Here is a 21,309-nt window from a genome sequence, read left to right on the forward strand (position 1 = left end):
AACAAGGCCTCGGGGGCAGGCAACAGTGGCTAAAGGAGGCCGGGAGGAGTCACCCGAGGCGCCTGGGAACCGGGAGTTTTCAGGAAAGTAGCTGCCTTGGAGGGGCGGAGAGGGCTCTGCTTGGGTGAAAGGCGACGTGTGTGCGGAGCAGGGTTGTGCAGGCCCCGCTCCCAGCTCCCAGCGCAGGAAGTGAACGCCCGCCAGGTCCGGGTGGATACCCCGGGGCGCTGTGGCCTGGCGGCTCGGCCGTCCAATCGGAGCGCGACCCGAGGCCGAAGCTGAGCGATATTTAAATTACCGTGCGGGCGCGGACGGGGCACCTGGCCACGCGCTCCGCTTTGCCGCCGGGGGTGAGTACGTTTAAGGGTCACCCCCACGCCGGCGGCTTCCTCTCTAGATCTCGGTCCGGGACAGAGGAGGCCGCAACAGGTCTTCGGCGGCTGCCTGGGTTTCTGGGTTCGGCGGGCCTCCCGCAGTGTCCCGGGCTCCTGCAGACCCGCGGTCCGTTCCAGTCTGGCAGACGGGGCTGCGGGCGGCGGCGGGGCGGGCTCTTGGGAAGCCGTCCTGTGGTCTCTGGAGCCGGTTTTTAAATAATCCAGGCGATCGGGATCCAGTAAGGCGAGGTGAAGGCGGCAGGCGTGCGAGAGCCGGGAAGCAGTGAGAAGCTGAGGAGCCGGAGAGGCGTCCGTGGATCGGGCTGGGGCCGTGCGCGCTGCTTTCCAGATGCTAAGGACAGGCAACGGGGACCCAGGAGTTCGCTCAGCGCCCTTCCCTGACCCCGCAGCAGGTGGCCCAAGCCCCGACTGCGTCCCACCCCCGGGCTGGAGGTGGGGAGCAGGAGGTGGCCCTGTTGCCCGGCTAAGAGGAGATCCGGGCAATCCTGTAGGGCGCGCAAACTTTTCCAGCTGCGTGGTGTCCCGCGCCGCAGCTTCTGGACCAGACTTCCAGGCTTCGGAGGAGGGCCGCGGCTGGGTCTCGCCGAGTTCTGGGGCGCGAGCTGCGGCAACGAAGGGGAGGCTCTCCCGGGGCTGGGGGGCGGCGCCGGGAATGGCTGTGTAGGAGCGGCATGCAGGGCGCCGAGCGCCGGGGGCTGAGCACACAGAGAGCAAACCACAAGGTTTGCTAAGCGCAGCGCGCAGTGCAACTGGCCGAGCAGGAGCGGGGGCTGGGGGCGCGAAGGGAAATTCCCCGTGGCGGCGGGAGACTGCACGCTCCCCTGACCGGGAGGATCCCCGCTTCCTCAGCCCGGAGATACACGCCTTGGCCGGGATGGAGAGCCGGGTTTCTCCAGGCGCACTGGGCAAGGAGGCGCCAACACGACAACAAAGGGGAACTTGGGCAGTCTAGAGCCTCGCTGCTCTTCCCGGAAGAGTTGGGGCTCGGGGTCAGTTTTTCCTGGAGCGGGTCCGAGTGGCGAGGAGGGGAGCAGAGTTTCAGGTCCCCATCTCTCTGTGGCCGGAATGCCCCAGTTGTTACCCTACCCGGAGGAGGGTAAGTGGCCAAGGTGCTCCAGCTACTCCTTCCCCTAGGCGGTGGCGGAGTCCGAGGCCGCCGGCTTCCCGCGCCCTCCCGCCTGGCCGCCTGTTCTTTTGTGTTCCGAAGCTTGGGGCAGGCTCCTGCCCAGGTGGGAGGCAGACAAGAGCGGCCCGGCCTGGCGCTGGATTGCGGGGCAAGGCGGATAAGCAGGCGCCCCGAGTTTCCTGCGGCTACGGGTTGTCCTAGGACCCCGAGGCTGTGATCAACCTTCCCCCTGGCTCCGCCGGCTGGAGAAAGGCACACCAGGTTTCAGTGCAATGTTGGCTGCCTTCAAGCTACCTTCATCTGGCAAGAGCATGATTGGAGTCCTTGAAGATCCCTCCACCATGTCACTCACCCCGGACTCTGTGGCAATGCGTTGGGTTGAACTTTGTGATTTTTTTTTCCACAGAAATTTTGGATATTGGCAAAGTCATATAATGCAACTTTGTGACGTTGCTACTTTTCTTTTCTTTTCTCACACTTTTTGTGAGTTTACCCATTCAGTCCCCACAGAGCTGCCTTCTCTGTCAGGATGAGTGAGCCTCGGGGCATGGTGGAATGGTGGACTGCAAAGCCCCTCAGTCACTGGTGGCATCCTAACCAGCCAGCCCTAAGCAGAACCCTCACTTTTCAGATGATTAGTATGGTTTGTGGCTGGATGTCCCCACAAATCCTCATGCAGTCATGGAGGCAGGCTTCTAGAGTTTGTGACTGATTCATGGTTTAGTGCTATGGTTATGGGTGTGAGTACTACACCCACTCTAGAGTGGGTAACCTACATATGATATAAGGGACAAAAAGAGTCTTCTCTTGCACTTCTTTCTTTTTGCTCTTGTTGCTTTTGCTGTTGTCTGCCACCCTGAACTGTTGCCCCTCTGCCACACCGCTCTGCCTTGGAGCCAGCCAAGTAGGGACTGAAACCTCTACAAACTGTGAGCTAAATAAACCTTTCCTTCCTTAATTTTGGGCATCTGTTATTCTGTCTCAGCAAGGAAAGAAAAGCAATCAACACAGTAATCAAATCAGAGATTGCAAAATGGGAGAAGCTGTCACTGTCACAGAGCTCGTGAGACCCACTGGAGATCCTGCTCAGTCTCAAAAGCTTGGGCTGTGGTCTACTTAGCAGTTCCCCTCAGCTTTGTTTTGTTTTCTTTACTGTGCCATATTTTTATTAAGAATTTCTTTATGATGTCCATGTTAGAGTATTTCTTTGTGTTCTAGCATAATGAAGTAAACTAGTGCAATAAAGGACGGGTTGAAAATAACAAAACTTTAAACCAGGTGTTGTGTTGTTGCTATTGTTTAAAGTATGAAGGAAATGAGTTTCTAAGGGGAGAAGCATGACCCACGGGACTTAAGGGTCAAAATGCTTTGTTAGAAACTGTGTAAAGCGTCTCTGGGTGATTGCAGCTCTTCCTAGAAGGCTGGGTAGTGAGTGGCTTGTGGAAATGGCAGGAAGCCTGGCCACGCAGGATCAGGAACCTGGGGCATGTGAGAGACAGCGTCCTGACTGGCATGCAGATGTAACCATAAGCACAGAAGCCAGCTGTGGCTGCTGGCAAATTGCCCCTGTCATTGCCAGAGTGGCTGGAAAGCTGCATCAGTGGGTGCTTCAGGTACAGGTGCAAGAGAAAGCATCTGATTGGCTGAGCTTGGCTACTCCCCAGGACTTACCTGGGCACCTCACTGGCCTCACAATGAGGGGCAGGGCTGCCTCCTGTTGGACTTACAAAGTGGGCTCAGAAGTTAGGCAGCCCATCCCTTCCCAGAAGGACCCCGTGGGTGACAAACATGTACTCCATGGACCCTTTTGAAAAGGAAAGATGTTGAGAAGTTCCATCTAAAGAAGAAAACGAGATGAAGTGGCTCAGTCACCCTGTGTTTAAACCAGCGTTTGCTGAAATGTGTTTCTCAGGGGTCCCGGCTCAGAATCACATGAGGTATCTGTTTAAAACTGACCATCTGGGTCTCCTTTCTCCCCTTGAATTCAGTGCAGTGGGAGTGAAAAATAGAACTCTGTACCTTAAAAAGCAGGAAAAACAGTAAGACGGGCATATTGATCAAGACCCGTTTAAGGCATTTGCCGCTGAGAGCAGTTTCCAAAGTTTTTGAAGGCAGGGTCTCAGGGGAAGGTGACTCTTCACATTGGTAGACCAGTTGTTCTGCCATGAGTGAACCCAGAGAGCAAGTTATCTGCTGCCTGGGTCGGAGGGGACAGTCACAGCAGCCCTAAAGGCAGGACAGGCCCTGTCCTTCCACAGGCTGTAAGACAGCTGACAGGTAAAATGCTTGGTATCCTTTTGAGATAAAATGACTGTTTTTGTCATCTTCTCACATTTTATTCTAACACTCCTCTATGCGTGTCAGACCTTTGGACTACACAGGTAAAAATGTTAGGGTCACTACATGGCTGCTGACACAGACAAAGCAACGTGGTAAGGGAATTTCAGGAGATTTTTTACCTCACATCCATTGTCTTACTGTCCTAGGAAATCTGAATGAAGTGTCCTTAGAAAGAGACATGAGTTGGCCAGGCGAGTTTTCAATCGTAAGTGGCATTTCTCAAACTTTAGCTGTCTTCCGAATTAATCACCGGGGGAGCTTGCAGCTCAAACTGCAGACTAAGAGCCCCATCCCGGAAATTAGTGTGGTCATCTGTATTTCAAGCAAACACTTCACTTTATGCTGACATAAATGTAAATGTTGATCCTGAGAATTTCCTGGATTTAGTGTTGGGAGCTCCCTCAGCTCCTCTCATTGGTCTGATGGTTAAGGTGGAGTCCTGATGGTTAAGGTGACCTGTCACCTTTACTGGCTTTGGAATCCACCTGAGGGATTAGTGGAGCATATTGCTGGGTGAGTCACAGAGGCCTAATCTTAGCATCTACAGCTGGTCCCTCACCCCTTATTTTCTGGCATTGTTTCCTAACTCTGCTTTCTGACCACCGTGAAGTTTGCTCCATACTGCTCTTCCACCATGATGTTTCAGCCAGGGACTGACTCCTGAAACTGTGAGCCAAATTAAATCTCTCTTCCTTTAAGTTGTGAGCATCAGATACTGTGACCAAGGGCTTTACTACATGAGTTCCCAGACAGACCTTTTGGGCACAGCCATGAAAACCAAAATGCAAAACTTCTCCACTCTGAATTGACTTTTATCAGTTGTCGGCTGTTTCTTAATTGGTTTGATTTTAATAATTGTCTTGAAATTTCCTTTATAATGTAAGAGACACCTATACTCTGGGGGAGAATATAAAGGAATCTGGACTCAGAACTCCAGTTGCCTTCCAAGGCATTGGGTGGTGCCCTGCTTGGTGCAGTGGTAAATGGGAGTGTCCAGTTCATCAGGGACTTTGCATCTGCGTTTTCACCAAGGGAGTGCGCAGGTTTATTCATAGCTCTCCTGGGATGATTGTTTCTGTCTTTCTGTGGCTTGGGGGCATTACCGAAGTCAGCCTTTCTCCACTGAGCCTTTAATCCTTGCAGCTGCTGTGGAGGAGGCTTAACTCCCCACTTGTCCTTCAGCAAGCAGCTAGCTAAGGTGTGAGTCTGGTGTGTGTGGGGGGGACATTCAAACAGAGTCCCCTGGGAACTGTCACCAGGACTGTGGTGAACACTAGGGCCCTGATGTGGTACCGAGCCTGAGGTGTAGGGTGAACGAGATCAGTCCTGGGAGTCCCTTAGAGATCTGAGCAGCTCATGCTTTTGCTAAAGGGGGACTTGAGGTCATTCTGTTGGTGGCTATCTACAGAGGTGACTGAAGGGTGACAGGATCTTAGAGGACAAATTAAGAGCCGAGGTGCAGCTCAGGGACAGAGCATATGTGTAACATGTGAGAGGCCCTGGTTTCTGTCACCTGTACCACACACACAGTAAAAGGTTTGACTTGGAACCTAGGTACAGATCCTCTGGCCCCTTGTAAAATGTGTCACTTTTGACCCTCATTCCCTGCTCACAGTGTGTGTTTTAGGGGTGCCTTTTCCTTATTTTGTAAGCTAGGTATGTGTGTAGCTTAGGAAATGTACCAATGTGTTCCAGAATACCAGAGCAGAGAAAGAAGATCTTTGGGGTTCTGTGCCAGTTCACTCACAATCATAAAATGGCACAAGAAATCCCTTGTTTTGGTTTATTTGTTGTATTCAGCAGGGGCTTACATGCTGAATGCAGATGCTGACTGTGTGCCCTGCCATCTGTAAGATGCCAGGGATAGAAGAACAAGCAGACAAGGTCTACTTTGGACTGACCCCACTCTGTCCTCTTTCCTCGGATGCACAGTGGCAGCTGTTGTTAGGATTCCTGTTTCTTGCTCCCTCTCCCTGGGTGGGTGGTGGTGATGACTTGGGATAGATGCTTCCATTAGGGTGATTTGGTGACTCTAAAAAAACAGATTCCAGTGTCACATGGCTTCAACACTTTGGCCCCTGATCTTGACACCCTGCTGGTTTGAGGTTAGGGTGTTTGATGTGAGGTTAGGAAGCAAAGAAGTAGAATATAAGGTAGAGTAAGAGGTCTCCAGATTGAGGAGAACAACAGAAACTTGGAGAAAAAATAAGCATGTGGTTGTTCCATTGTTAGGGGTCCCTGAACTCTGCCTGGGACCTGAATGGGTGACCCTGAAGGGACAATGTCTTGGGGTCCTGCTTTGGGTTTGTGTTCTTAGTACATACTCCTGGGTTTAAATTCTGGCTCCACCAATACTCATCAGCGCCTCTGGGCAAAATCGTGCACCAGTTCACTGATCTGTAAATGGGGTAATGCCACAGAAGCGTGACAGTTTCTGGGACACAGTACCTGCTCGGTAAACATTCATTTCCAGGACTTCGAGACCCTCTGTTCCTGGCTGGTGTTGTCAGATTCCCACAGAGGTCTGGGTCTTGAGTGATCTCCCCAGATCGGACTTCCTCTGCATTTGCCTCGCAAACTGGCTCCTCCCCTGCAGGCCATGCATATCCACACCCGGATTAGGCTAGGTGGGAGGGCTTCCTTTAAAGCTATGCCCTCTTCCGGGGCAGCTCCAGGTGCAGGCCGGTCACTTGTCTGAGTGACTCCTCTGTCCTATCTCCCCCTGCTAGGTACGGTGCCCGGAGTGAATGAATGCTGTGGAGAACGCTCTTCTACACATCTTGCAGAAAGCCAGCCTGCCTAGGAGGCACAGAACACTGCAGATCCTGGCCTAGGGGGTCTTTTCTGCACAGGAAGGTGATCGTGTTCCCTGAGGCTTCCACAAGCTACCTCATGTTTCAGAGATTGCACTAGCCATGGCCCTCACACTCAATGTCCTGCTGCTGCTGCTGCTGCTGGTGCTGGGCGCGAACACTGGCTCAGGAGGGCAGTCTGCACCCACAGACATCCCTGAACATCTGCATTATGAGCTGCCTTCAGTGACCTATGAAACCCCAGATTCCCACGTACCCGGGCCCATCGCTGGTCTCTTCCACATGGTGCACGGCTTTGTCCATGTGGTCCAGCCCCAGGAGTTCCCTGAAGGTACGTGTGAGCTGCCGACAGACGGGACCATCTCTCCAGATCATTTCTTAGTGACAATGCCATCCATGTAAGATAGATCTGAGATCTTATGGGATGAGGCTCGAAATGATTGATTTGTACTGGGATGGAGAATATGTAGGCCGAAGTTAAGGAAACTGTTACCAGATTAATTTCCAAGGCAACATTATGTGATTCTGAGAAAAGGAATCCAACCACGTTGCTCTGCTTTAGTTCCTTATCTTTGCTTGGTTTTGTTTTGGTTAAATCAATGGGTTATTTGAAAACACATTCTGAACAAAGGGTAAAAAGTTCTCTCTTGTGAAATGAAGCATTAATAACTGCCCAGCATCTCTTGGTCAAGCCGGTGCTTATAAGTTTTGCACCCCCCCATTCCCCACCCCTACTACAAGAGGCAGTCTTTTGATGCTTGCTATGGCAGTGGTGACCTGTGCAAACCTATTTACCTGATTAAGTGCTTTCCTCCTAAGTGTTCAGGTGTAGGAAGGAGAGATGGTGGGTGTATGAATTAGACAGCGCAGTGCTATTATTTATGTACAGCACTGTTGCCTGCTTTGGCCTTCTTACTCTTCAATTCCTATCACTGGAACTCAGAAGACCTCTGTGGGGTGTGATCCCAGGAAAAGACTGAAAAGCACAGTATTCCTTGGGAAGTATCTGCTGCTAGGGTTTGGCAGACTGAATGTTTGATTGGCTGGATATTAGATCTAGTGTACACTTGTCTTTTTAAATTTAAATATTAGTAGTACATGTTTGCAGCACATAATGATTGCACTCATCGTGGGGGATTGGTGCATGTGTGTGATACGTTTTAGTATTTTTTCATTCCCTTACCCCTCCCAGCCCTCCTGCTCCTTCCAGGTCTTGGTCCCCTTCCCATTTGAAAAAGATCTACATCCTATTATCTTTTATTTTGCTCTCTATTCCTATAGTATTTTGAATTTTTTTCATAAGAGAAACCATACAGTATTTAAGCTCATGTGTCTAATTTGCTTCAGTTAAAATAAATGTGGCCTCGGGGGCACCCATTTACCTATGGATGACTCCAAAGTTTGTCCTTCTTTGTGGCAGAGTGGCTCTGCAGTTTCATAAAAGCTAAACCTTGGCAATTGCCTACATGCGCATCACAGGTGAACGCATGGGCTTGTCTTTAAACCACAGAGATCTGAGTACATTCATTGATTATGAAATTTACAGCTGTATTTTTATCATCTTCTTTATATGGTCTTCTATCTATAAGAAAAGAGGAGGAGGGGGAGAATGTGATTAGTAAACCTTATTACTTGTGCATGTGTTAAGTGGAGTTTATAGGGTTTCATTTAAATGCATTTTTATTGAATTTTTTATGTCTATCTTAGATCATTAGAAACAGTTGAAATATAGTTATCTATTTTTTTAGTTTCAATGTCAATTCAGAGAAATCAGTCTGAGTCTTTCTTCTCACTGGCAAGTATCCTAAACTAATAATGCTGTCTGTTCATATTGCTGCACAAAAGACTAAATTCTGAAATCCAGAAGACAAAAAATAAAATCATCTGTGTTTATTAACACAGACTACACATTCACTGTTCTGCATAGCTATCTCTGAGTTTGTTTATGTATTTTATTAATATGAGTATTGTTGAATAAACAATTACTAGTTTTTCTAAATTTGCTGCCCCTTTATTTAGATATGGACAAAGCAAAGAAGTCAGTTTCTTAATAGGAATTTACAGTGGCTTCTTAAGAAAGGTTGGGAACCTTCCATGTCGGAGTCTAAGGCATGTAATGTGTTAGTTAATCCCATAATCTCTTCCCATGCGTTGTTTACTGTGACCCTTTTCTCATACTTTACAAGGGGACTATTTCAAGTCTTTATTCGAATGCTAGGAGGGAAGATATCCTTTAGCTTTGTACAAAACTTACATTCTAAGATTTTGAACACAGCATTGTCAGTCAGAATGAAATGTCTGAAGAATTTAAATCCAAGCCTCAGATGAGGCTTGTGCTGTGACCTTCATTAATATTTACTGCCTCAGAACGAAAAATGCCCAGAAGTAGGGCAGTATTACAACTATGGGAGAAAATGACTGACCTGCTAAGGAATATAGTATAGAACAGACAACATCTAACTAAGAAGAAAGTCTCTTGGTTTTCTTTCACTCCATTTTTTTATACTCTTTGACTTGTGTTATCAGATTTTTTTAATAGTCTCAAAGTGTGCCCTGGGTACTTTAGAGTACAAAAAACATATACGGGACAGTCTTGACTTTTTACATCTTGGGCCCATGAATTTTGTAGGTATCAGATCACGGTTTGATGTCTTCATAAATGAAGATTCAAAAATCAAACAAAAAGGAAGGAAGAGAATGGGATTCCTGTTCCTCATTTATTAGGGTAATTTGCTTTATACATTAACCAAAGCAGAAGATTGCAGGATGAATATGCCAGGAGTCTGTTTCCATGTAAAGGAGTAGAGATGTTTTGAATGCCAAATTCCAGAGGAGGGTGAGCAGTGGAAGTGACTGGAGTCCCCCCTTTTGGGCACTGAACTGGGAAATCTTTCACTTTTATATCGTGTGTGAACCAAAATGGTTTAACTGTGGTTTAGCCAAGTGTATCAACCAGCTTTCCTTCCTAGGACACAATGCTCGACGCCCACAACTTAAAGGGACATGAGGTTTAATGTGGCTCTTGACTGAATGTGGCTCAAGAGAATCAGTCTGGGTTCTGCGGCTCCAAGGCAGAAACTTCCAGATGGGAGGGTGCGGGAGAGCAAAGGTTCACAGCCAGGAAGCAGCGCAGAACAGTGCCTTTGTGAAGGATCAGGGACTTACAGGGCCAGGGACTGGTCTATTAATCCTAAAGCAGTCAATTACCACATGGAGTTTTGCATTTAATACTCTAGGAGAAGCCCATGTTTTATCCTGAAAGAATCAGAGCGGGAAAGGCCTCATACAGCAGGGACTTTTGAGACAACGCTCTACCTCTCAGGCAGAAAAGATGAGATTTGCTCTGACTAGGAACACGGTGACCATCACACATGGGCGAATCTGTTTGAGGACTTGGAGAGCGTGTATTTTACAAAGGTCGTGGTGCAGGAGCGGGGCGCGGTGCTGGTTTCAGGGTTACTGAGAAGAGCAGCCTACCTTATCTTGGAAAGAATTGTTGGAATTCTTTGCTCATTCTTTCAAAAGAAAAGCAGAATAACCAAGGGAGTGGAGGAAAGGGCCTTCTAGGTGGAAGTGGGTATCCAAGGACCAGAAGGGACAATGGTTCCAATTCGAGTATCTGAGTATCCGTATCCCCTTCAGGTTACAAAATACTCTGAACTGGGGCTAAGACAATGGACCTTTACTTCTCATGGTTCTGGAGGCTGGAAGGCTGGAAGGCTAGGGGCAAGGTTTGGTTTCTGGTGAGGCCGTGCATCTGGTTTGCAGATAGTCACCTTCTTGCTGTGTGCTTGGGTAGCCTTTCTTCAATGTGCTCCTAGAGAGAGAGAGGAAAGGGAGAAAGGGAGGAAGTTAAAGAGAAAGAGTGACCATCTCCTTCTCTTCCTTGCACCCCAGGGGCACTATTCTCTTAGTGAGGTTCCCACCCTGGTGCCTTATCTGAATCCGATTCTCTCCTGCAGTCTCTGCCTCAAATGCCATCATGTTGGAGCTCAGGATTTCAACACCAGAGCTTGGTGGGGCACAGCCACTGAGTCCCTACCTGAAGCTGAGGTAGAGTTAACAGGCCGAGCGAGGGTGGGGAGAGCAGGAGAGCAGGCAGCATTCATGGAGAAGTCCCTGCTTCCTGGGTGCTGTTGCCACGTGCTGGGAGCCAGGTGTGATGTAGGTAAAGCCTGTGTTTCAAACTTTGTGCTTCAGAAGCCCAGCAAAACCCTCAGCTATTGCATTAGTTTAGTATTTGAAAGTTGACTAAAAGTGGTACCAAGATGGTGTACGGTACTGGCACAGGAAGGGTCACTACAATGACCTTGCTGCTGCTCCTACAGTACCTCCTACACTGGATGGCTTTGCTGGAAACAATGTCATTGCTTCGGGGTCCAGGAGACCATGTCTCGATGGCAGGAACCGAGTAGCAGAGAAGGCTCTGGAGCCGGGTTCAGCAGGATGCTCATTTACTGGGCTTTGTTTTTCTCCATTTCTTAGCTGTTTCCTGCCATCCTGGTATGTGCAGTGAGCACTTTGCTGGCTGTGTTAGTCATTGTGCTGTACCAACAGCTCTCTGGGAGTTTGGTGATGGAGGTAGGGTGGTGATGCTATTCTGCTTCCTACACTCCCCTTTGCAGACTGGAAAACTAAGTGAGAAAGAGGTTACATGTTCACCATGAATTAGCAAGCAGCAGCTGCAAAATCCTGTGCCGTCAGGCCAATGGCCTATCCTGTAGTCCATGATTACTTTGATTTCCTTTTACTGTACTGTGGTGGTTTTAAAGTAGTAACCACTAGCTTGAAAAGAAAACACATGTGAAAAGAACAGGAAAAAAAGAAAAGATTTTTTTGAAAAGATAAGTAAAATAACCGTGGGTCACTATGAGAAAATAGTAATTTTTGTACATTAAGAGTGAGCATTACAGAAGACTGTAGACGCCTTTCTCTATTTTATGTGATTAAGAGAAATTTGGCTTAAGTGAAGACCCAGATCTGAGCCACTTTAATGAAGCAAGCAAAGGAGAAAAAAAGTACTCGCCTGCTTTTTAGTTTTATGAACGCCTCTGAAATTACTTTCCATCTTGTTTTTGGTATATTTTTAAAGTCAGATTTTAGGAGTGTTGTCCTAATTCTAAAAACATTTTTGGCAAATCTGAGTCGCCCCTGGGATCTGGTGCAGGTAGGATGGTGCTGGGTTAGAGGGGGAAGTGGAAGAAGGGAAGGGAGAGAAGAAGCCGGATTCCCGAAGAGTTTGGTTGGGGTGCAGCTCGGAAGTGTCAGTGAGTGTGAAAGCTCTGACCACAGCAGCTGATGACCTTAGCAGCTGTGGTGATCCAGAGAGCGGCTCACCGGGACCCTAGGTATCTGGAGGCGCTCGGTCAGGGCCAAGCTCCCGGTGCCGGGGCCCCCTCTCCTGCTGGCTACACTTGTACTTCCTGCCTCCCTTTGGTGCCCCAGCTGCCCGCAGTCCTTGTGGAGGGGACCCAGTTGCCTACACCATAGATTCCGTCCCAGCCTGCTGGACGATGGCTCGGAGTTCTTTCTCTTTTGATCCCAATTCTTAATTCTCAGGTGGAGCCTCTGCCCCACCCACCCCCTGGGACAGTCACAGACTATGGACCATCCAGTCACTGTGGCCAGCGTGGTGCTGTGTGGGCCTGGCTGCTGTGAGCCATCACCGTCACCCTGGCTTCAGAGACAGGATAGAGAAAGGCAGTTTTCAAGAAAGAGGTGGTCACATGGACACACCAGCAGGCCTGTTGGTGTTGATGTCCACATAGACTCCTTCTCCAACATTGGCGTGATCCACACAAAGCCCGCATTGCCCCTACAGATCATGTAACTCGTGTTGGCAGTGGGCCTTGTCATAAATAAGATCACAGAGGGAAGAAGCCAGGGTTCAGGTTCCTCCACACTCTCATGCCCCACCCTCAGCAGCCCAGAGATGCCCTCTGCATCCTGGGAGCTCTGCTCGGTGTCCACACAGGAATTTGGACAGGTCAGCCACCCTGGGCATCAGGTCCTTGTGGCACCCCAAGTTTCAGAAAGGACTCTGTGGCCCACAGGATGGAATCAACTTCCCGGGTTCTGCAGCTTGTCTGGAGCTGAGGCAGTGTTTGGGTCCAGGCACACCTGGCTATGGAGCCTGGGCTCCTAAGGGCCACTTTTACTTTGCTGATAAGAAAGTGAGACTTGGAGGGCCTAAGGCAGTGTCCCAAGGTCACCCAGGGGTGATGACCAAGAGGCTGCACCGAGGTTTCACCCAAGGCCCCGGCCTTCTTCCCCAGTGCTACCTGTATAGCCTCTGCCCAGGGAGAGGAAATCTGTGGTCCACATTCTCTCACCAGTGCCTGAGAGAGTGGGTGGCTTTGCAGTGGGCGCTCAAATCCTCCCTGTGAGACTCCAGATTCAGAGGAAAGCTTTTGGGGCCAAGCCGCACTTCCTTATCCACTAAGTCCCACTGAAATAGAGCCCTAGACTTGACTTTCCGTAAAAATACAATGGAGCCTAGCCTCAGCCTAGCCCAGAAATGTCTTTCTCCAAAGAAACAAGGAGGAACACTTCCTGCTTGCTGATTCCCCAGGTGACAGCCTTAGAGAGTTCCAGCACATGCAGGAAGCTGGTGATTAAAGACAAATGTAAATAAAGGAGGCCAGCCTAGCAGCTGCAGAAGGAAGCTTCCATGACCCATGAAGCTTGGCTTGTTCATGTTGTTGGGCAGATGCCATGCATGCTTCAAATCTGCCCTCAGAGAAGCATACAGGGCTGTGCCTGGCATTACTGGGGGCCGGCCACGGCTAGACTGGGATCTAGGTTTTGGATTTGGAAAAGGGCTTATGCTCCAGTGGTGGAAAAGAACTTGCTTCCCACCTGGGCTTGAATTTTGCCTTTGACGTTTTCTCACTCTGTGAAGTTGGGTGGGTTGCTTAACTACTCTGTACCTCAGTTGCCCACTGTCAAATGGAAATGCATCATTAATAATACTAGCTATTTCTTGGGATCACTGTGTTTAAATAAGTCATATCTATAAAGCGCTTAGAAGAACGTTTTGATACAGGAGTGATAGAAGACCTCAAATGATCCAAGTAATACAAAGGAAATTATGTAACTCCCAACCTGCAAAACGTCCAATATGCTGAGTTCATGTTCCCCAAAACTGAAGAATCAATTCTAAGAAACAACATTTTTTTTTTTTGATACAGGGTCTCACTGTTTAGTGCAGAATGGCCTTGAACTTGCTTACGTAACCCAGGGTGGCCTCTAACTCTATAGCAGGCAATCTCCTTGCATCAGCCTACCAAGTTAAGTGCTAAGATTACAGGCTTGTAACACAATACTTGGCAGAAACATGTTGTTAAGAGCAGGAAATAATTACTGGGGGAAAGAAAGCTTCTATCTAAGAGATGTAGAAGGGGTCCCTGGAAAGTGGTTTACCCACAAGCCCATTTCTCAGGGGAAGGTTTCAAAAGTGTGGTCAACCAATGCAATCACAAGTATACTTCTTAGGTAGTATTGATCCAATAAGGGAGTAGGTCTATAGCAACTGTTTGTGGAAAGAACAAAGACTTCCTAGAAAGGGAGGGCCAGGGAGGTTTGGGTTCTCCACCCTAGGTAATTGATGCCTATTTAGAATATACCAATTGTTCTGTTCTTTATAGGGGGAAGTATGTGGGCGTGGTCATCCATCTGCCTTCAAAACAAAAGATGGGGTGACCACACCCACACTGCCTCCTTTAGGGTCTAGAGCTGTCTGATTGCCTAGAATACATCTACCTAATTTAGCTATCTGTAATAAATCAATAGACACTAAGTGCTATAGAAATGTTTATCAAATATAATAGAAATGCATTGAATGAACCTTTCTTAAAAGCAGGTCCTTATTACTCTTGGTTCTTGTTGAGCATGTGAACAAAAAAAAAAACCACTTCTCTACTCTTCCCTTGTATTGGTCTCATAAAGCAGCAGTAACAGATGGTCTCTCGAACTGGGGGATATTAAACCAGCACAAATACGTTCTCTCATCATCATGGAAGCCTGAAGGCTAAAATCAAAGTGTCACCAGGGCTTGCTCCCTCTGAAGGCTCTCAGAGAGAACCCTCCCTCACTTCCTGTGTCTCTGATGGCCCCAGGTGTCCCCAGACCTGAGCCAGGCACACTGCCAATCTCTTTCTTCACATGGCTGTCTTGCGGTCTCCTGGTCAGACTTACTGTTTTGTTTTCCAAAGACACCTGTCTTTGGATTCAAAGCCCCCAAAAGTTCTGGATGATCTCGCCTTCAAACAAGGCTGCATCCTTCTGGGGATCATCGTTCAGCCCGGTGCCTCGATCAGATTCTCGATTCTTTCAGTAACTGAAGCTCAGAGATGCTACACAGCATGTGGGAGGTGTGCCTGCCCTCAGCCACCTGTTTAGTGGATCTGGTACCCTGTGAGCTCTGTTTCATCCTGAAAACCAAAATGACCGTGAAAGGTAAATGTTTTGCATTCGTTCATTAAAGCAGCCTGGCAGCAGAACCAAAGACACACAAAAGAGGATTCCCAGAGCTGCTTTAGAAACCGGCAAGAATGATGGGGAAGATGGGAAAAGTGTATATGAAGAGAGAGACAGAGAGAGACAGAGAAACAGAGAGAGGAGAGAGTGAGTGTGTGTGTGTAGGGGATATATTGAGTGGGATTAATGGCCATGCGTGATATTTTTAACAATTTAAATGTTCCCTGTATTTTTCAGTCACACATGGTGTAACTGTTCTATCTACATCTAGTTGTCTGTCCTGCTGGTGGCATCTGGGAGGTTTCCCAGTGTGGCCTTATACCTGTGTGCTGCTGTGAAGATGTTTCTGGGTGTCGTTTGCTGACTTCCTGCACATGCTTCTGCTGACTGTATACTGGATGTGAATCGCTGCACTTTTTCATCTGTAGCAGTGCTGCTGCTTTTCCCAAATGAATCGTCCAGCCAAGCCCTGTAACACTCCCATGTAGTTCAAATCACCTCTACATTACTTATAACACAACGTAACGCTACGTATTAGTTAGGGAATAATAATAAGAATAAGAAATTCTGTGTGTGTTTACTATAGATGCAGCCCCCCCCCCCCAATATTTTCAGTTTCCCACTTAGATGCAAGAATGCAAAATGCAGAAGTTTGAGTTTATCAGGCTCCAGTTCATATTTGGGTCAAAAACCTCCATAGATCCTGTACATTTGTATCAGAAAATGGATAATGTCTGGGTGTGTCTGTCCTACATGCTGGCGGTACTGATGGTCAGTGTCTAGACCTGTCCATTCACAGAATTGGGCTCAGTCCTTTTAAAGTTGTTTGTTTTCAAATAAGATGAAACATTCAAGAAATACTAGGCTATGTGCTATACTTTGTAACTTGAATTTTTCACCCAACGAATTGCAGGCATCTTTCCACTCTGGTCATTTTACAGTGCTGCCTAACTTGCAAAGGTTATTTAAGCAGAGAACTTAAAACATTCATTCACTAATCTTTTGATGTAAGGCCAGAACTTAAAATTTGTTTTTGCTGTGAGTTAATTGTTTGAAGTTCCAAAATTAGTGTTTCTGATATAAATCACACTCAAAATACATCCTTTATAATTTCTGGTTTCTTTGTTTTGATTTCTTTGAAGCGCTGCAAAAACTAAAACCTTTGGACTTCAGAGTTACATTTTTCTTAGTTTCAGTTTTGTTTTTTCCCAGAATTTGGCAGTTTTCTGACGCATATTTTCACCCAAATGACTGGCCTTTATGCTTTATAGAACAATGCTGACCCCATTCTCTTCGTGTTTCTTCAGCGGGTGAAACACGGTTATCATACATCACCACTGCAGCTGTTCCTAAAAAGGAGAAACCCCAGGGGTGAGCCCAGTGTTAGGTCTGAACCCTAAGTTTCCTCCCCAAGTTCCCACGTGGAAGCGCGGACCTCAAGCGGGTGCGATGCGACCTTCTATGGAAACAGGACCATTGCAGCAGCCGCAGTTAGTAAAGACTGGTGGACTCGGGCGGTGCTTAACTCAGGGCCGCGTGTCCTGTTAAAGGAGGAGATTCGGAGGCGGACGCCTACATGGAGAGCAACACCGCGGGGAGACAGGGTTATGTGACCAGAAGCCAAGGGCACCCTGAAACCGGAGCCATCTGGCCCCATGCCTCATTGGCATCCCAAAGAGAATGGCCCTGATGCCCGCCTTGACCTTGGGTCTCGCAGAGCGCTTGTTTTCCAGTTACTGCTTGCCATAGAAATAGACTGCAGGATGAGGGTGAGGATCTACAGTGCTTGTTAAGCGAAAAATTAACTTTGTTTTGTTCAGTCCATTATTTTTAGTAATTCTGCCTTTGTGTTTTTAGAAGCTTATCTTCTTAAACACTTTTTGAGAAAAATGCCTAAATGCTTTGTTTTCAATTTTATTTAACTATTAAATGCCCCCTGCAAGCACTTGGGACTTCATCTGCAGGTCCACCTGCCCTGCGACCTGTGCCCTGGAGACATCGGCCTTGCCCAGGCCACACTGGATGGAGAGGAATTTTCTGGGCAGCATGTAAAATATATAACAATATGATTAATGTGCATAAGTACAAAACTTCCTTTTTAAAATATTTTTATGAAAATACAGGTGTTGCCAGCCTGTAGTCCACTGGCTGAAATTTCATGTGGAAATATGGTGTTCTCATTTTTCAAAATCAGCTTATTTCGGTTTTGTTTACTCCTAATATCAGTTGAGTAAATTTTACCATTTTGAAAGGCAGTGATAAAAACTACTATGAATTGCTATAGTCAGTTTCTTTAAAGTGTTCAACACTGTAAATTGTAAAACCCTCCTGGGCTTTGCCACTAGCAGTGAGCAGTAAACCTGCGTGATTTGTTGTTGTGCTGGTTTTTGAGACAGGAGCTCGCTCTGCAGTCCCAGCTGGCCTGGAACTCGGCAGTTCTCCTGCCTCAGCTTCCCCAGTGCTGGGATTACGCACACCCAGCTACACCTCAGTGATTCACTGCCCTCCTTCTCCCTCCTGTTTCCTGGAACCCCACAGGAGACGCATTCCTGTAGCTACAGGTGGGGTATCGTTGAAGCAGTTAATTATATTTCAGAGTTTGCTCTCTGTGCATTCACATGGGAAAAAGAAAAAAACAGTAGTGACTTCTTTCTAGTCTTAAAATTTTCCCAAAACAATTAGTTTGAATGATACCAGGTGGCTGCTGCTGGGAAATGTTTAAGCAGTGTGGGCCTCTGGTGCAGGCCTTCCAGTGTCCCCTTCCTGGCAAGGTTGGGGACCCAGCTGGGGCAGAGACACTTCCTGCCTGCACCCCTGGGCTTTGAGCTCCCTCCTGGGTCCTTGGATCTATCCTTCCTTCCTTTTTTTTTTTTAACCTATATATTCCTGTAAGCCTTTCATAAGGGCAAGAACTTCTAAAAATAAAGATATAAATAACAACCTTAAAAACATTAAAAATCCTATACATCTAGTTGAGTGGGATAGGAAAAAGTAAAGCAGGTAATTTTAAAACCAGAGGTGGAAGGATGGAGAAGAGTGCCCCTGCAGCAGCCCAAATGTGGTTAGTGTCCTTGGTGGACAGTGGGCAGAGCGGTGAGCTGCGTACACAAGGCCTGTGCTGACCGATCCTGCAGTCAGTGCTGGCAGTCACGTTTAGCTGGTTATGTGACATTATTTCTTTAGCATCTGTTACCTCTTTAGCATTTAGAATCTGTGATTCCCTTGAATTATGATTTTTAAAATGTTTCTACTTGATGCTATTTGCTATTTAAATATGAAATTTTTATAAATTTAGCCAAAGGCTCCCTTTGAGCCTAGGTGTAAGGCTCTAGGTGCCCTGGGGAGGAGGAGGTCGTAGATGGTTTAATACCCTCCTGCAAATTGGCTGACCCAGAAGCTCAGCTTAATGAGATTTGGACAGCAGGCTTCTAGGAGGGCAGTGGATTGTGACTTGCTGTGTGTAATGTGCCCAATCTCCAGTGGTGTAAATGACAGCACACCTGGGTGTGGATGCCTGCCTGGCAAGGAATTGCGTTTCCTTTGAGGGCCATTACAGGTTAATTTAGGCATGGAAGTTAAGCTGGGCAGGAATGCGTATCAGCTTGAAATTCAAATAAATAGCTAACCGACTTCAACAAGAGCTTCCCAGCTATGCACTGTAGTGAGACTGCACAGGCCAGTCTTCCTGAAGACCTGTTTGCTACTCACAGGGAAGTGGACTGTTCTCTGGAGACAGTGTAACTCAGATTTGTCCCCTTTTCTCCTTCAGGCCTGCCCTTCTCCAGCAGTTTCCTGGACTGTAACTGGGGAAAAATGGGGAAAATAAACAGTCTTAGCCTCTGAACCATTGTGCGTCTCCCCCAGCTGCCTCCTGCTCTTCCTGGAGCAGGCCAAGCAGGGCTTGCCCCAGTCCCTTTGCATCTCTCTTTCCTTTGCCTGTAGCTTTCTTCAGCCAGTGATGGCTTGTTTTTCATTTGCCTGCTGTCTTGACTCAGATTTTATCTCCTCAGAGGGACCGTGTCCCCACCCCCACCCCTTCACCTTGCTGCTTCTCTTTCTCATGTCCTCCGGTATTACAATAGTCCACCCTTACTGGTGGGTTGATTTCCTGCAGATGCAGGGTCTGAAAATACAATATTATGTAGAAGAATCCAGACAAACACCATTGATAAGCTGCTCTGAGCGGTGTGATAACCCAGAGTGCTGCCCTGCCCTACCCTGCCCGAGCGTGACTGTCCCTGCCGCCTGCCCATTAGTTGCATAGTGGCCGCCTTTGCTCTCGGGTAGACTTTCGTGGCACAGCAGGACATGTCTTCAGGGGGCTCTTATTTTATTTAATGGCCTGGAAATGCAAGGGTACTGATGCTGCCCATTTAATTGCTGTCTTATTATAGCTGTCCTACCTCATCGTTAGTTGTTAAATCTCCTACTCCACATTTAGTGATTAAACTTTATCATAGCTGTAAGAAAAAACACAGTGTACAATGGCTTATCAAAAGTATGGTGTGTGTTTAAATTTTTTAAAAAAAGACACATTGCCATTAATCTCCCTCAAAATCCTTCCCCTTCCCAGGCACTTATCCCGTCATTCCTGCCCCCTTCTGAAGCAGTTCTGGAGGTCTGCTTTCATCAGTCTTTTTTCTTTCGGCACCGAGAATGGAACTCATGACTTCGCTCTTGCCAGGCAGGTGCTGTGCTGCTGAGCTGTATCCCCAGCCCTCACGAGTGTCTTTGTGGGGTGTGATCAAAAACACACTGACTGCTGATGCTGAGCGCCATCCAGGCTCCTAAAAACAGGGTGTGTCCTCCTCATCCACCTTTCTCAGTGGGTCTGGTGCCGTGCAACTTCTGGCTCTTCCCCAAAGTCTAAATGACCACGAAAGGTCAATGGTTTTGAATCATTTCAGGCACAATAGCACTAGTGAAGACACTGGTGAAAGGAGCTTCCAGAACTGCTTCAGGAAGTGCCAACAACAGAGGGCTAAGTGCGTTTGAAGTGGGACTGAGAAATCTTTGAGAAAAGATCAACGGCATGTGCATTTTACTGCAGTCTATGTTTCAAAATTTAAATATTCACTATAGTTTTTTGGCACATCTCATGCATACATATGGCATATGTATATTTATTTATTTTCACTTAGGATTCTTCTTTCTGTAGTAGGCTTATTAGTCAGAAGGCAGAACCACTTACACAGTTTTGGGAAGAGTGTGTTAACCTACCACGAAGTCTGTAATATACCTCCCTAGCAATGTGGGGAGTGTTGAAAAACTGACTCATGAAGGATCCCGCATGGCATTGTTGTAATGTGTTTCTGAGTCCTGGAGGGGCTGGCGGTTTTCCCATTTGTTTCCTCTTGGAGGGGTTTCTCTGTAAAATGTCTTCACCTAGTTTTATAAGCAACTCTAGTTCTTTTTAGTTTGATTCCCCTGCAGCAAGCAGTTCCTCATAGAGAAGAAGGCTTTGCCTTGATTGTTTCCTGTGAATTTCCATGATTAAGCCATTTGCTTTGAGGGAATTTGTCATTGAGGTGGGGTAAGGGATCATCTGGTCAGAAATAATCATGCAAGGCCTTGTGAGCAGAAATGTAAGGTCTGAAGGCAGAGGTCTGCTGCTTTAGGCGCAGCCAGCCCGTGTGAGCCAGCTGGGCAAGCGACAGGAAGAGGAGAAGCAGCGGGTCGTCGCACTTCTGGGAGTTTCTGAGCACTCAGGGCAGGAGAGGCGCCCAGGTGGGCTCTTGGCAGGCTCTCCACCCACTCACTGACGCGATCTGTCGACTAAGGAAACCAGCTGCTGAATTATTAGATACCTTTAACCATTTTCCTTTTACAAGGAGTGTATATTTCATATGAGAATCACAGAAACAGTAAAAAGGGATGTTTCCACCCAGAGATAATTGTTTGCATTTTTTTTTCTTACTATTGTTTTACAGTGTGTTCCCATATTGAGTGCATGCATGAAGAAGAATAGTGATTTCTAGATCACTGCTTTTGAACCATTAGCAGCCCGTGTGTGCTGATTACCTAGAACTGACTGTACTCCGGGACTTAGTGACTTTTTATTATAATAAATGAGACTTAAGAAATAGACTGTACTTTTAATAACTAGCTGGAATTGTACACTCTCAGCTCTTAGGCAATCAGGTTTTGTCTGATGTTG

The 21,309-nt window shown here is 47.4% G+C and overlaps 1 protein-coding gene across 8 annotated transcripts in view; it reads left to right on the forward strand.

The window, feature by feature from the left end:
* The first annotated feature begins 209 nt into the window (after positions 1 to 209).
* The window catches only part of Prom1 (prominin 1), an 89,983-nt gene continuing 68,883 nt past the window's right edge, over positions 210 to 21,309 (forward strand). For 5 of the 8 annotated variants that reach the window (XM_063230133.1, XM_063230135.1, XM_063230136.1 and 2 more), the window contains exon 1: positions 6,591 to 7,005. In XM_063230133.1, the coding sequence (XP_063086203.1) occupies positions 6,777 to 7,005 (229 nt within the window). In that variant the 5' untranslated portion in view covers positions 6,591 to 6,776. Of the gene's footprint in view, positions 502 to 648; positions 788 to 6,590; positions 7,006 to 21,309 lie in introns of those variants that run through there. The other 3 variants (XM_063230130.1, XM_063230132.1, XM_063230131.1) reach the window with 3 other exon arrangements.

Source organism: Cavia porcellus, unplaced genomic scaffold, assembly GCF_034190915.1.
Source record: "Cavia porcellus strain 051 isolate PalLab524CR breed Dunkin Hartley unplaced genomic scaffold, mCavPor4.1 scaffold_18, whole genome shotgun sequence".
Taxonomy (NCBI): domain Eukaryota; kingdom Metazoa; phylum Chordata; class Mammalia; order Rodentia; family Caviidae; genus Cavia; species Cavia porcellus.